General features: G+C 35.8%; 1 protein-coding gene across 1 annotated transcript in view; it reads right to left on the reverse strand.

The window, feature by feature from the left end:
• Positions 1-4,489: 4,489 nt before the first annotated feature.
• The window catches only part of LOC124733083 (protein abrupt), a 139,186-nt gene continuing 125,908 nt past the window's right edge, over positions 4,490-17,767 (reverse strand). The window contains exon 5 of the mRNA XM_047248523.1: positions 4,490-6,273. Coding sequence (XP_047104479.1) covers positions 5,813-6,273 — 461 coding nt within the window. The 3' untranslated portion in view covers positions 4,490-5,812. The remainder of the gene's footprint in view (positions 6,274-17,767) is intronic.

A 17,767-nucleotide genomic window follows, 5' to 3' on the forward strand; every position in this document is an offset into this window, starting at 1 on the left:
AAATGCAATAAAAACTACAACTTTTGAGGCTTAATTTTAAACATACACAAAGCAGGCACAATTAAATATGAATTTTACCAGAACCAGCTATTCACTGCATTATAATAAGATACTTCCTGCATTTGCAGAATTCGTAACAATACAAGTACTAGTTAAAATTAACAAAGTTCTAAAGATTATACATATGTATGTATTATGTAATTAATATAATATGTGAGGAAGACGTGTAACTCATTTTCAGCTTACACGATATCGATCTCTTCTCTAGAAGTATAATTTAAATAACCCTCAATCCTCATAAGTTTTCACTGTTCATGAAAAATACTGAATGACTCTAAATATAACTTTCATTTTTTTGTTAAAATTGACTACTTGAATGGTGGGAAGACATATCACTAGTTATGTTGCTCACAATGTGGAGGCAGATGGAGATCCATGTAGTAAAGAGGTCTCTTCCTTCTCTTTAACAGGTCATACACCCCTCACCTGTATTTATTCTCTCCTGTTTCACATTGCTTTATTGCCAACAACCTTGCTTCAGTTTTCAAATAATAAATTTGCAAACTATACAACTGTCCATCAAGGGAATGTCTTTACCTAGGAAAACAAAAATCATGGTCCATCATATATGTATATAACATGTCTGTAAATACTCAGTGATTTGCTACTGTTTTTCTCACTGCTCATCGAAGACAATGCAGTCATCTACATTACAGCAAACAGTTACTTATGGAACAAATTATCATGAAGTTCTTTTTTGCAAATACTATGAAAGAAATTAAACTACATGTAAGAAAGCAATTAGTAGAATTTTGACAGTTTCACACAATGATGCAACAACTTTCTGACTAGAATCTGCTGCTCTGAAAGTGAACACCACTAATAATAATTTGAAATATTATAAAGCTGCATGTGTGAAATGGACATGTATCACTACACAGGAAAATTTAAACATACACAATGTAGATTGTAAGAAATCTTCAACATTTAGCCAACTTTAGAAACTGTTACAGCCTTTTTATTTGTTTCTCTGAAACAGGAAAGTAAAGTCTGAAGCAGATTTGCAAACTGAATCTAATTGGTTGGTTGATTGGTTTTTTGGGGAGGAGACCAGACAGCGAGGTCATCGGTCTCATCGGATTAGGGGCGGATGGGGAAGGAAGTCGGCCGTGCGCTTTGAAAGGAACCATCCCGGCATTTGCCTGGAGCGATTTAGGGAAATCACGGAAAACCTAAATCAGGATGGCCGGATGCGGGATTGAACCGTCGTCCTCCCGAATGCGAGTCCAGTGTGTTAACCACTGCGCCACCTCGCTCGGTGAATCTAATTGAGTGTACCTATATTCAAAGAAAAAAAAGGTCTATAGAACATGATCAGATGTTGTTTAGAATAAAGTGATAAATAAATTAAAAAAAGGAGGCAACTAGGAAAATGAGATCAAAGATTTTAAATGTGACATACAAGTAAAATGACATGGCAACAAAGCCTTTTTTCCAGTACATAGCATATTTCACTGAGAACTAAGCTAAATATTAAAGAAACCATGCTTATTTTGGTGACAGACATGTAGAAGAGACAAATTCACTAAATGAAAAAGAAAAAAAGCTGATAATCAATCAAGGATAAAGTCTTTAAGAATGAAGATGAATTTTATATTCACATTTTATGGGGATATATTTTAAATTGTTGCTATGCATTGTAGTTGTAGTAAGTATCTGAAGGAAACATTTGTATGGAAGCAGAGTAACAATTAGCAATTCATTGACTTTATAATGTATTGAAGTAGCGTATGTGACTAATAAAAAACATTCAACTTTGAATACTATCACAGGTTCTCTTCTCAGTTGTTAGCAATTTTTTTTCGTCAATCTCCAAGTCTAAGTGTGTTCCACAGTTGCACAGAACTCTATGTCCATTGTCAATTGTAGTTGTAGCGGTGGTAGAGGGTGGAGAGTAACAGTGACAGCAGTTATTATAATAAAAATAATTTTAATATTACATGCGGCATTAAAAACATCTTGCACAATGTGGCAAAATAATAATAACAATACCAATAATAATAATAATAATTATTATTATTATTATAATAAAGGTTGTAAATGGATTTGAAGAGGTAAGGTGGACCACTGATGTAATTCACAAAATTTCCAGGGCAGTTAAAGATGAAACAGAATCAACACCAATTGGGGAGGGGACAGATTCTTAGAAAAGAGAAAACCCTAAAGGTCACTTTGCTAAGTACTGTGTCTACCATGGATAAAAGACACCAGTAAGTACAGAAAGAAATATGACTGTGCACTACTTTAATATGCTTCAAGTACATTAAAGTACTTGCTCTATATTTTTAATGTGGAGTAGTCATAAACTGAAAGCCCATTTAACTACTTTTATTTATAGTTTACAATTTTACTTTTATTATTAAGTGTAACAGCCAACTATTAGACTAGCTAAGGGGAAGATAATTTTCCTTCTTGTTTTAAGAGATAATAAACTTGTTTTTCAGTCAAATATCACGAAAAAATTATTTAAGGAACATAGCTACCTCTAATTTATATTTTTGTAATATAAGTGAAGTATCTTCCGGGGATGCACAGAGCTGCATTAGGCAACTTCTTTACTTTTCCCCCTTCGGCAGGCTTATGTAGGTGCACACATCCGAGAAAGAAAACACAGAAGATAGTTTCTGCAGACAGTAAAGCATATAGAACTTAGCCTCAGAACCCAATTTCGCACTGATTCCTCCATATACTTAAAGAACCTAGAGATAATTCACACTGTCACACCATAATAAAATAATATATAGCACAAATTGAAACTGTGATCATAGAGAGAATGAGTAAAATACAACTCTAATTAATGTGGTGACTTTCTAAAAAATAAACAGTGAACATAGTATTTGACATTGATTGTGCAAGCCAATGTCTCAATTTATGTCTCACATTGTTAACAAGGTACAAAAACCTGTGGCACATCAAGTAATAAGCAAAAATCTATTTGTATGAAGTGAAGCTTATATGACCACAAGTCTTCCTGGAGCCATTTCTGGCCAAGTACTTCAAATCTAAATGAAGTAATAGAAGTGTGATATAATTCCCAGCCACTCTACCACCTTAGCCACATGACTGATGCTTCTGCAGAGAAGATATTTCTCCAGGTAACACATAAAGCTCATGTATAACAACATATGTAATACAAACTTTAGTGAGAATAAAATTAAACTGAGCAACACTTGAAATATATAGTACACAGAGTGCAGTGTCTAGAAATAACATGTAATGGTGTTAATAAATCAGACTAGGATTCATTATATTTTGTTTCAGTCATTTAGCTAAAACATTATAAGGCACTGTTTCTTGATACATATCTATTAATGAATACTCCCATTAGAGGGACAAAGACTTGCACTACAGTTCACAGTGTGGCAGCTTTGACTAAAATTGACTAGCGTGACAAGGAACTTGTAACTGTACATCTACAATCACATTTTTCACAAAAAAGTACAAACAGCAAACACTGACATATAATGCAATATATGTACAGATACAAAATATGAAAATTAAACACACTAACAGGACAATATTTGGTGTGAATGTCATTTCAATTGCAGATGTTATAACAATTACTGTATTCCACTGTGAATAATACAGATTTCATGCACTTCAATAGATCTAAAAATATTTTTATATATAGACCTTTCCAATAACAGCTGTAAAGCAAATATCATTCCGTATTTACATTTTTAATTTCACAAACACCAATCAAATTCATATCAACCTTATTACAATAGCATCTCTAAACAAAAAGATCTCCAAAAAGGAGCTATAATCAAATTAATATAGAATATATTCTTTTTCTATTTATCGATAAAGTGGACTGTGGTACCAGCTAAAGCATGAAGTATTATGATTCTGTAATGTTCCAGCTGAAAGCAGATTCCTTGAAACATGCGGGAAAATGACTGTAGAAATATGTATATGGACAGGCTTTCTACTACTGTCATTATATTAATTGATGATGAGAAGGAAAAAATAATGACAGTTCTAGTGGAGAAGGTGAGGAAATGTGCTTCCAAAATGTTAAAGTTGAGGAGGTCAAAGCTGTGAAAATTACAGAAGGAGAGATGTAATATCAAAGAAGCAGGATTCGAGTACTGAGTCCAAAGAAGTATATGCAATATGCTCAAATATGCATAACTGTGATATTAAACGGCAAATTTTGTAACACTATAAGCAGTGTAATTAAATATGAGCTCTGTGGAAATGCCTCAGATTTTTGCACAGAACTGGGCTTCAAACAAGGAAAGATAGTACGTTATTTTATCTAGACAATTTGGTTTTAAATTTGCTGGATACTATGAGTCATGATGCGTGAACATCAAAATATAGTTGTGAAAACGGTATACTACAGCAGATATTTATTCAAATGGATTTACATTCAAATGAACAATGGTTTGGACAAGAAATGGATTTAAAAATGTTATGCCATGAATAAACGCTGATGAAGTGGCATAAGAAATACTAAAGAGAAAGTTGTGAGGAATATTTAATTGTTGGCAGATATGAGTGAAGTGCACGAAGGTACTTCAGTTGTATGGATAATGAAGTGTATTGCTGTTGCTATCCCTTTCTCAAATGTAAACACAATGGTGCTTGCACTCTGACAAGGACTTCAGTAGGTCTTCTCAAGTAATATATATCAGATGGCAGGAACAACAGATATGAATAAAAATCAACATAAACTTTAGCTTTTGGAATTAGGTATTCCTTCATCTCCTAAACTAAAGGGAATGGGCTTTTTAATTTATTTGTCCTGTTCCATTGTATGTCTGTTCACCCCAAGTATTGGTTTCTTATTCAATCATTCCACTTCTTCCAACCCCTCCTGTCCTTTAAAGGATGTACGAATTTATGATGTCTGTGTCAACTAACACATAAAACATTTTTTGTTGTTTATCTACTTGAACAGTATACAAAAAAAAACTTTGTACAAGAATGACAATGATGACTGAAGACAATATAAGTACCTAAGGCTATTTTGTTTTATAATTCTATACATTTTTGTCCACTAATAACATTACACACACTCTTAATGCAAGACCTCACAGCAAAGATGATAATTTAATAAGTCTACAAGAAATAATTTTTCTTGGTTAACATTCCCAGTCACTTACAAAATTATGATTTTAGTTATTATAAAATATTTAATAATTTGGCTTAATCCACAGGTACTTTCACATATTGCACAGTAGGCACTATTACCTCTTAAGCGTAATATTTTTTCATAAAAATTTACAGAGAAAATAACATTTTCATTTAGTTTTTGGTGTTACAGTAAAATACAGATATATTAAGGCACAAGTGCGAATGAAAGACTCTTGTTTCTGTTAGCTGTGAATATCAGTATCTTAGAATATATTTGTATATAATAAAGGTGGAAAAACACTTTGGTGAATTCATATTCAAACTTTTCTTACACTTCATTTTTTCAAAACACACACACACACACACACACACAGACACACACACACACACACACACACACACACACACACACACACACATTAAAGCATTCCAAACATTATGCTAAAATGCTTAAAAACAATGACATACTAGTTTGTATGTGTATACATAAAATCTTTAACATATAAAGCTCTTTTTAACATTAAAACCAACAAGGAAATGTATTTGGTATTGTTGAAAATGACTTTTACAGATTCCGAGTAAATTATATACAACTATAAATAGTAATTTCCTGCAATCAAGACTCTTCATCTATACTAGTATTGATATTTTGTTTCCAGAAATATATCTTTTATGTTGAGACAGGTTTATCATCCTCAGTATTATCTGTTATTTTAGATTTCTTTGATGTGCTTGAAGCACTTCCTCCAGAAATACGAGCATCTTTTATAAGACCCCCAAAACCTACTTTTTCCCGAGCTTCACCAGGGTGCCTATAAGATACATGCTTTCTCAGAGCATCCCGAGACCTGGATATATGACTACAAACACTACATGCATAATTAACATTCTGATGTGTTTCCAGATGGACACGCAAATTATACTGGTTGCTTAGCTGTTTACCACAAACAAAGCATGTGGCATATAGCTTGCTAGTGTTGCTTGTAGTGGGATTTGGAAGATAGAATTTACTAAATTGGCCAGATGAAGCTTTCAGTTTCAAACTGGTTAAAGCTGAGTTTGAACTATGTTGCATTCTGTCTGTGTTACAGATACTTCCACCAGAGTCATCTGAAGGAGGGGACTGTTGCCCTGAAACAAAAATGATTAATGACTATCCTGTTTAAGTTGTTGTTATATAACATATCCTTAAACTATGTTTAATAATTTTAGAAAGTAATAAAGGAAAGTTATACTGTAAGTGAAGAATACAATGTTTTCTTTGTAGTAATTGATACAATATTTATTAGAATCCTTCCGATCGTAATCTGCTTCAAAAATGTTGTGCATTTACAATGTATGAGACATTTAGAGTTACTGAAAATTTGAACGTTTCTGTATACTATTTTATTACATTCTACAGAAAAAAAATTCCTAAAAGTATGCACGATAAACTTCATTTCATGTTGAACAATATAGGTAAATATTACTTTGGCATGAAACTCTAAAGAGAATTAGGCAAATAACGTGTTTTGCAATTCTGTAAGCAGTCGTTCCTACACAAATTACCACCTGCTAAATTAAAACAAGACATGGTGATTAAAAGTAGAGCACAGTCCAGATTGGACATGGTAGTGCAGAAAATCAATCATGGTATTTTCAAGAAAGGAAGGAAAACCTATATCTGGATGGCCAAACAGGGATCTTTGCAAAAACAGACATAATGTCTTATGGGATAACAGCAATCAGTGATTTTATAATGTTACTTTAAATCCGTCTTGATTGCAAATTTCTTTTATTATTCATATGACCGGTTTCGGTTCATTCAGAACCATCTTCAGATCTGTAAAAATAATTATACTAATTTACTATTTCACGAAAGCAAATCTTTTTTCATCCTATCTTATCAACATCAAATGTACCAGAACGTACCTGATATTTAAGTTACAGGAGTAACCCGTCCAATTCAGCAACTTTCACATGCTACGTCACATAAAATTGGTTGGCGGAGTGCACGTCATTTATATTAATTATGACACTATTACCGACAGGTGGCGTCTGGTACATTTGTTACATTCCATTTGCACATACTGTATTCAGTAGATCTTTTTTATATTAAAAATATGTAATTAAAATATGTAGATGTCAAAGCTAAAATCTGTACTTGTCAGGATTAAAAAACAGTAAAATTATCATTTTTATACGATCTAACAGGCATAGGGCGATTTATATATCTATGGTGCTGGTGTGAACTTGTTTTCTTCTACGGTCTGCTTCCGTGGTTCCCGCCACTTTGGTGTTGTGCCGCGGTCCGCTCAGTCGTCTGCTGTCCATCGCCGCGGGCAAGAGGGCCGCACAGGAGGGCCCCGTCAACGACGCCAGGCGTTGCACGCGTCTTCCGGCTTCTCCACCGCGCACCATCTCTCATCCAGGCCAAGGGATGAGAGATGGTGCGCGGTGGAGAAGCCGGAAGACGCGTGCAACGCCTGGCGTCGTTGACGGGGCCCTCCTGTGCGGCCCTCTTGCCCGCGGCGATGGACAGCAGACGACTGAGCGGACCGCGGCACAACACCAAAGTGGCGGGAACCACGGAAGCAGACCGTAGAAGAAAACAAGTTCACACCAGCACCATAGATATATAAATCGCCCTATGCCTGTTAGATCGTATAAAAATGATAATTTTACTGTTTTTTAATCCTGACAAGTACAGATTTTAGCTTTGACATCTACATATTTTAATTACATATTTTTAATATAAAAAAGATCTACTGAATACAGTATGTGCAAATGGAATGTAACAAATGTACCAGACGCCACCTGTCGGTAATAGTGTCATAATTAATATAAATGACGTGCACTCCGCCAACCAATTTTATGTGACGTAGCATGTGAAAGTTGCTGAATTGGACGGGTTACTCCTGTAACTTAAATATCAGGTACGTTCTGGTACATTTGATGTTGATAAGATAGGATGAAAAAAGATTTGCTTTCGTGAAATAGTAAATTAGTATAATTATTTTTACAGATCTGAAGATGGTTCTGAATGAACCGAAACCGGTCATATGAATAATAAAAGAAATTTGCAATCAAGACGGATTTAAAGTAACATTACAAACAGGGATCCATCTGTCAATATTCCAGAATGAAACTCTAGTGCCAGCTTCCTCAATCATACATGTGATGGACTATGGAAGTGCAGGATCTTCGTTAAGAGCCTTGGACCAAGAGAAACATGGAAAGTGAACTGTCAAATTGTCGATAAAGAAGTATGTAAGAGTATACATAAGTTCATGATTCCTTCTAACTATAGCTGTTGTTTTAAATTCATTCACAGTTTTTACGCTTAGCCTAAATTATAAATTTAATGCTCTTATTATGAAATGCACAATATAATATCTATCCAAAGAATGGTACACATTTTATATATTTTCCATACATAATGATTACTGGAAAAGAGCACATCAGCTGTTGCATAAAAAGAGGAAAGGAAGAAAGATATGCTGTGTACTTCACTACTTATGAAGAATCAGCAAACGGTCCATTTTGTCACAGTGTCAAAGTTTTGTTGATATCCATTTATTCCTATGGCAAATGAGAAGATATCATAAGTGTATTAACCTATACTATTACCTAGTTAGTTATTAGAATTCAAACATTTCCTAGCCACTAAACAGATAGCTTTCAATCAACATAGCTACTTCCATGACAATAATCAATATCTGAAAATATAATGTAGGGTGGATAGATAAAAAAAAAAGAATCTACTCACCAAATGGCAGCAAGAGAATACACATATAAAGGATATGGAAGTAGGCTAGCTTTCGGAGCCATTGGCTCCATCTTCTGTCAGAAGGGGTGATGGGAAAAGAAGAATGATGAAGGAAAAGGACTGACGAGGGGGAGAGTTACAGAAAACTCACAAATATCCTGGGCCAGGGGAGACTTACTGGGAGGGATGAGATAGAAATACTGACTGTTGATGCCTGCAGTGAATAAGTGCAGGTAACAACAGTCTTTCCCTCTCATCCATCCAATAAGTCCCCATGTGCCCAGGGTTCTTGATGAATTTTGCATAACTCTTCTCATTTTCTAAGCCTTCCCAGTCCTTTTCCTTCATCTCTCCTTCTTTACCTTAAGCCTTTCTGCAAGAAATAGGAGCCACTGGCTCCAAAAGTTTGCACATTTCCATATCATTTATAAGAGTTTTCTCCTGCCACTGCTTAGTGTATAGTGTCTGTTCTTTTGAAACAACATACACCACACATCCATAAAATTACCGAATGCTCAGGGTGGCCAAAAGTGATCACACGTACAGAGACAGTTTGTTCATCATGGTTGTGTGTGAGGAGCTTCGTGTGGAGGTAAACATGACTGATGTTGAAAGAATCCACCAAGTATGATGCAGGCTGCCAGGAACCACAAACCTCAGGCCCACAGTAGTTCAATTTCTTTCGTATAAAAGAAAAAATGTGGGAATGTTTAGCTAAAGAATGAAATTCACCAAGACAGGAAGTACTGTCAGTGAACACTAAAGACTAAAATTGTTAAATACTGCCATCTCACAAATATTGCTGCAAAGTGTAGTGACTCAGAGTAGCAGGATTGTAGTGAATATTTTATACGACACATATCCCAACAGAAAGACATTAAATGAATTTTTGTGAGTCACAATGAATCACACTTTAGTGTTTGTTGATTGTGTTTTTAAAGCTTCCTCAACTGCTATACTTCATTTTATTCTACAACTATCATTCTACTTAGTATTGACCTATTATATTGACATCAATCTCCTCAACCTGCTCTTTCGACCATATAGTTTTTATTTTCCTCACAACTATTATCAACTTCTTTGACTGTGGTTTACTACATAAGGGAGCTAAGCCAATTTATTTATCACCAGCTAATTGTGTTTTTATTTGTTTTACCTCTGTTCCAGGGTAACTTTTTTCTGAATCCTTTAGTCAGTTTTATTTGAAGCTTTCCCTCTGCCGCTTCTTAACCACTGATTAAGGCAAACAGAAGCACTCTCAATGGCATCTATTACTCCACATTGTTGACATACACTCCTTGTCACTGCACAGTGCACTCCTCTTCGATACACCTTACTAGCCAGTCCCTCATTTACCAAAGCCTGCAGATGATCACAGTCTATAGCCTGGACAACCATAACAAACATCTACTTTAGCAAATAAGGGTCACTGTCTCCCTCCTCCCTCAGTCTCCTGAGATAGGGGCAGCACAGGTAAGTCTTCAGTCAGTCACAATAGAACACACCTGTGAACTGCTTGTCACTCATACCAATCTGTAGCTATTAATGGCTCATTTAATGCATTTTACAGCATGTTCTACCCATTGAAATTCCACATAATTCTTCTGTTGAACACATGACCAAACAAGCATCTCCTTGGGCTATATCCATCTCACATGATTTCCAGAAGGCTTTTAACACACATCACATGTTGCTTCCTATCCAACTGTGTGCCTATGGTATATCATCTCAGCTGTGTGACTGGAGTCAAGATTTCTTGTTACAAGGGTCACCGTTCGTAATAAATGAAGGGAATTCATCCAGTGAAACTGAAATTGTATCAGAGGTTTCACAGTAAGTGTTAAAGGTCCTATGTTGTTCTTCATCTATGTAAACAATTTAGAAGATACCTGAGCAGTTCTCTTTGCTGGTTTGCAGATGATGACATTTTATCATCAAGCAAAGACATCAAGAAATCAAATCAATTAAAAAATGATGCAGACAAGATACTTGCATGATGCAAAAAGTGTTAGTTAACCCTCAACAATAAAAAACATGAGGTTCTCCAAATGACTACTAAAATAAAAATTCTGTTCAATTTCAGCTACAGGATAAATCAGACAAATTTCAAGGTTGTTGATTCAATTAAATACCTAGGGAGCACAATTATGACCAATTTAAACTGGAACTTTCACATAGAAACTGTGTGGAAGGGAAACCAAAGATTTCGTTTTATTGGTAGAACATTTTGAAGATGCAACAAATTTACTAAAGTGATTTTCTACACTATGCTTGCTCATCCTCTTCTGAAGCATTGTTATGCAGTATGCAATCCTTACCAGACAGAATTGACAGAGGACACTGAAGAAGTTCAAAGACGGGCAACTTGTTTTGTATTATTGTAGAATGGAGGAGAGAAATACATGGATACGATAAGCAAGTCGTGGTGGCAATAACTGAAACAAAAGCATTTTTCATTGTGGCAGTATATTTTCACAAAATTAAAATTATCAAGTTTCTCCCCTGAATGCCAAAGTATTTTGTTGACTCCCACCTAAGGAGACAATTATAATAAAGTAAGTGAAATAATAGCTCACATAAAAAGATTAAGGTGCTTATTTTTCCTGACGTGCTTTTCGATAGTGAAAAGGCAGGGATATATTCTGGAAGTGGTTCTATGAAACCCCCACCAAACACTTAGATATATGTAGTCTGAGGCTTTCCTGGTGTATATGCTTCTTCCACAGTTCTTGGGTGTACTGCCATATCTGATCATCAAAAGTTCATGATATTTCAGCAGACAATCACTCTGCCATCATCAGGCAGTGTTGATGGAATGAAGTGTCTGCTGTGGGCTCACAGTATTTATACCTACACAGTTCAGGACTCACTGGGCCCACACTGTGCTTTGTGATGGGGATGTGTGCAGCTGCAATGGTGGAGGGTGTAACATTACGAGTCAAGACAGCTGTAACGGAACTTGAATAGCGTAAAGTTATCGTTAAAAACGCACGCCGCGCAATTTGTTACGATTTGGTCGGTCATAATAGTAGTAACATGCTTTTGAATACAATTAAAATATAACGGCGATACCTGTTTAGCGTTATTGGAAATAATATGTAATAAATTAATGAGTAAGGTAGCCGATCCTATAACAAGAGGTAAAATTGGGCATATTAAGGTGTTTTGCTTTATATCGACTAAGCCGATGATACGGCGTCTTTTTTTTTCCGTTTACTCTTTTTTTAAAAAAAAAAAAAAAAAAAAAAAAACAACAACAACAACAACAACAACAACAACAACTAACGGTGTGCTAATTGTGCATTGTGATAAATATAGGGGCGAATTTTAAATAGCTACAGTGTATAATCAGACTAACAAATGGACATTCAGTTACGCGAAATAGCGGACAGTGAAGTGTGGTCATTAAATTGAGTACACCTACAGGGCGGTCAATTCCGGGATAAGTCTATTCGCATCTCACGAGGGACGCGGTATTGGGACCGGTTTTTTTTTTATTATATCACGGAGAGCGGGCTTCAATTTATAAAAAGGAGAAAAGCTGTGTCATTATCATTGACTGTTGGTGTTAAGCAACCAAAACTGTTCATCAAAGGGTTTCGGTGAATGAGTGGTGAATGCGAAATGAAACTGTGAACGAAGTTAAGTTAAATAAAGCAGAAGAGACAAGACAGTTTGGTCGTATCTGTTATTATTCCATAAACCGTAACATTTATTCTCGTTGTACGAAGCCTTTATAGACGATCGTTATGACAATTTGCTTTGAAGGGATCTCGTTACGAGTTAAGTTTTGGGGACCTGGTCAACAGGGGATAGTTCGTAGATCTTAACTACTGCAGCTATTCTGGAATCAGGTGCTACCATGACCGTTGTGTGTTGTCAATGGCTTAAGGTCATCATATCTCATGCTCTAAGATCGACGCGCCTTTCCTCTTGGTATAACGGTGTCTCACGGTAACCATGACAACGCCGATGGCGAAGGAAGATATGGTAGAAGTGGCGCCACAACGTGTGGCTCGATCGAGGAGGATTGCTGCATCGAGTCGAGTGTCATCCGGATTCACGAACCCTAGAGTTGGAAAATATTGTAGCAGCCAGTGAGTCTGTCCAATGAAAGAGGTATTCTTCAATAATTGCTAAAAGTGAGCGATACTACCAGGTATGATTAAAATAACTGTATAATTATATAAAAAAAAAGAAGTTGAGACTTGTGATTTCGGTAGATAAATATATATAAATACATAGTGAATATAAGTGTATGTCTTGGTAGTGAATAATCATGTCAAAATGAACGAAAAGAATACATGATAATGTGCAGTTGAGTAGAGTAATGAGTAGAGAGAGAGAGGAAAGTGAAGAGGATAGGGATGATGCATCCCATGAGCTCAATGTGGGACAGGAGACATGTACAGATAATAATACAGTTATTGATTTAGAGCCGTTAGGAGATTCAAATACAATGATAAGTAAGGTAAGCAGCGAGGGAGAACATAAAGATCTTGAGGTTTCGGAAGTAGATCAGCAAGTTGATCCTCAAAATGGAAATATTAATCAAAAAATGTTTGATATGCTGGTATCAATAAATACTCAAATGGGTGTAATGAATGGAAGACTTGGTTCACTAGAAAAAGATAATAAGCAATTAAAAGAGGACAATCAAAAGTTAAATGAAAAATTTGAGGCCAAATTTGGTTCATTAGAAGTTAAAATGGATTCTTTGGAAAGCAAACTGAACACCTTTGATTATAAACTGGAAAATACTAAGAAAGAATTAAAGGCAGACTGGGAGACTCAATTAAATGCGAAATTTGGAGAACTAGATGTAGAGTTTTCTAACACCTTAGAAAGGCAATATAATAATTTGATGGGAAAACTTCATGACGTAGAAAAGAAATATGAGGTAGTTTCGAAGAGTTATGATGGCCTGTCCAATAGGATGGTTAAGTGTGAAAGCAGCTGTTTCAATGCTAGCGCACAGATAGAAGAGCTTTCGAAACAAATAGTCGAGTTTGAGTCTGATGCTTGTAAAGGGATTGACAAGTATTTAGTAGATCAAACTAAAAGACTTGACGAAGATCTAACTGAATGGATAGAAATAAAAGGAAATGAAATTGTAGACAAGGTTAAGACTACTATTGGATCCCAGCCAAATGAAAATATCAATGAGCACCTAAGTAGAAATGATGAATTAATTAAGCTCTTCACTAGCGAAATTCAGAAAATAAAAGAGAAAATAGTTGATGAGTTACCTAAATGGCAAAAGGAAACCAATCATAAATTGGCGGAGTTAGAACGAAAGTCATCACAAAATTTGTTGACAGAGGACGAACGTTCGGAGAGTAGGTCGAAAAACAACCGAACATGTGATAATACGAAGTACAATTGTGGTGAAAATTTGCATTGGGAAGTTGATGATTCGGTTGGTAAAGATGATGATTCTTTTGGTCAGCAAGGATATTTGTCTTCTTTAAAGGTGGAGAACAGCATTTTTAAAAGTAGACAATTCCCAACATTCTCCACTGAAAAGAACAACCTGCATCCGAAAATCTTTATCAATAATTTCAAAAGAATATTTCCGCGTAGCTGGTCAGAACACGACCGACTTCAATTTATAGTATCCAAAATTACCGGAGAAGCCGCATTATGGGCCGCCGAAGTAAGTGAAAGTTGCCATACTTGCGCTGAGTTTGAACAACTTTTTTTGGCTAAATACTGGTCGTCGAGTAAACAAGAGAAATTAAGAAAAGAGGTTTACCAACCTGAGTATTTTAACAGTAAAAGGAGTACTTTAAGGCAATATTTTGAAAAGTACATAAATAAGACACGTTATTGGAGTGATCCAATTTCTCACAAGGAAGTGATCAGAATTTTGAAGGGAAGGTTGCCCATAAATATACGTGAAAAGTTAATAAATGTTCCTGACCACAATGTAGAACAATTCTTGTCGGTGATTGACTCTATAGATATGATTATGGAAGACGCAAGACAAATGAGTAGTAATCAAATGTCGACTCACACTCATAGTAATACGAATAATTATAATAATAATTTAACGTATGATAATAATAATACCGAAAACCAGGTCAAACCCGCATCACAGGAGCGTGGACAATCTTCATCCTATGGTTGCAATAAAAACAATGATTATAATAAATACAGAAGAGATACTTACTGTGCTAGAGGTAAACCTCGATATGGTGACGCGAATGTGCATAGTAGTGATATTAATAAGAGTAACAGGTACCCAAATGATGAACCCAATTGCATTCGACCTTGGGAAGATAATTTGAAGCATAATGTTCATCGGCAGGATGGAACAAATGCCTGGAGTCCTCATCCAGCACAAGGAGTTATACCCGTGGGCGAAGGAGCCTCCAATGTGCGACGGGGTGAATACCATAACTCGGATCATACTGTACGGATTGTGGAAGTTCATGAACCCCCACCGATGACTCAACGAGATAGATTAAACTAATACCAGTCACCAAATGCCTTCCTAGGATGACTGGAAAGGAGAAGGAAGGCAGGCATCAATTTGAAGTGAGAGTATTAAGGTACAATAATGATCAGGATATAAGGAATGAATTAATTGAAGAAAAACCTGAAGTTTCTAATAAATGTCGACAAATTTTACAGGCAATAATTCCAACAAGTGTAAATAATGTTGATGTTGAAATATTAATTGATACTGGAGCAACTATTAGTGTCATGACGTTGGACTGTTTAAAACAGATAAGCCGAGGGGTAAAAATGCCCACTTTTCCTATCACAGGATGTACCGTGTCTGGCGCGTTCAGCGCAAAAATGCAAAAAGTTGTGAAACAGGTACATGTTGACGTTACAATACAGGGGGCTCAAATAGAAAGTACATTCCTGGTTGTTCCTAAAATGACAGTACCACGTATCTGGGATTTGGATTTTTTATGTGAGACCGGTGCAATCATTAATTTAGAGAAAGGTGAATGTATATTTAATTCCAATGGTAATGTTTTCACAACCACCCTGAGAAAGGGCCGAGTAATTCCAAATCAATTGTGTATGAATCTAATGGTAAAATATGTCAGTATTGATGATGAAAATGTGTATGATATATGCCTTATTAAATGTTCTGAAGAAATGATGGATAAAATGTCATTGCAGGAAAAGGTGTTAGAATCAGAATATTTATCTGTTATCCAAAGGGATGAACTGTACTACTTGTTGGAAGCATATCAGTCAATTTTTAGTAAACGTCCGGGTATAATAAAAGACTTTGAATACCATATAAAGACGTATGCACATAAACCCTTTTGTCGTACTTCCTATTCTATCCCATGGACAAAGAAAGAAGTAGTCAGAAAGGAAATCAATAAAATGTTATAATGGGGTATTATTGAGCCCTCAGATTCTGAATATTGTAACCCTCTTGTGGCGGTAATTAAGCCCAATGGTGACATCAGATTGGTGTTGGATGCCAGAGAGATCAATAAGATCATTATACCTGTACAAACGCGACCGGAGAATCTAGAAGAGTTAGTACAAAAGTTTTATGGTGCCCGCTTCTTAACCTCTTTGGATATGCGTAGTTTATATTGGCAAACTAGAATATCGAAAGAATCTAGAAAATATACTGCATTCGTTTTTCTGGGCCGGAGTTACCAGTTTACTGTCATGCCATTTGGGTTGAAAATAAGCGGTGGTGTTTTCATATCGGCATTAGATACCGTACTGGGCTGAGACCTTTTGAATGAAGTTACTTTATATGTGGATGATTTGCTAATTGCTTCTGAAACTTGGGAGGAACATTTGGACTTATTAAGAAGAGTTTTTGCGAAATTTTTTGAATATAGAGTTACTGTAAATTTGAGAAAATCCACGTTTGCTCATAACCAATTGAAATTTCTTGGACATATAATCACTCCTGAAGGGATAAAACCAAATCCTAAAAAGATGGATGCGATTAACAGATGTGCTTATCCAAAGAATAGAATGGAATTAAAGTCATTTATCGGCTTAGTTTCATTTTTTCGATGATTTTTACCCAATCAGTTAGGAAGCCAAGACTGTTTGTTACGGCTGTTAAGAAAAAATGTCATGTGGGAGTGGAATTCCGAATGCACGCAAGCTTTTGATAACATCCGCAATGCTTTGACTAATGCTCCACTGTTACATCATCCGAGACTTGATCAAGATTTTTATATTGCTGCGGATGCTTCTGAAACAGGATTGGGTGCCACTCTTTTCCAGATGGACAATCCAGAAGATATCAGTACCATCAAGATAATTGGGTTTGCCAGCAGAACACTCTCTAGCTGTGAACGTGCATATTGTACTACTGAATTGGAAGTACTGGCCGTGGTCTGGTCCCTTATTAAGTTTCGCTATTTTGTATATGGAAAGAAGATCATTGTATTCTGCGACCACAAAGCTTTATCTTTTATTTTAACAGGAAGGATGTTCCATTCACGTTTAACCCGGTGGGCCTTGCTACTGCAAGAATATATTACGCTCAAATACATCAGAGGGAAAGACAACATCATAGCCGATGCTCTTTTAAGACTACCGAAAAGAAAGAATGAAGACGATTGTGAAGAACGGATTATTGACTTTAAAGTCATGAATTTATCAAGGCAATATTGTGAGAGGCAGATTTCACAGCTATCTCGAAGTCTTCCACAATTGCAAGAAGATGATAAGTTGTGGAAAGCCATTAGGCATGCTGTTGAAAGCAAAACGCTAAGTCACTCTCAAGAACAGTATCAATTAAAATCTGGAATATTGTATCGGAGGAAGGATGAAGAAGATGTTTGGAAAGTTTGTGTTCCAAATAAATATTTAGAATCACTAGTATGGTACACTCACTTGAATTGGGGTCATTTTGGTTCCGCTAAATGTACA

The sequence above is a fragment of the Schistocerca piceifrons genome, chromosome 1 (assembly GCF_021461385.2).
Source record: "Schistocerca piceifrons isolate TAMUIC-IGC-003096 chromosome 1, iqSchPice1.1, whole genome shotgun sequence".
Taxonomy (NCBI): Eukaryota; Metazoa; Arthropoda; class Insecta; order Orthoptera; family Acrididae; genus Schistocerca; species Schistocerca piceifrons.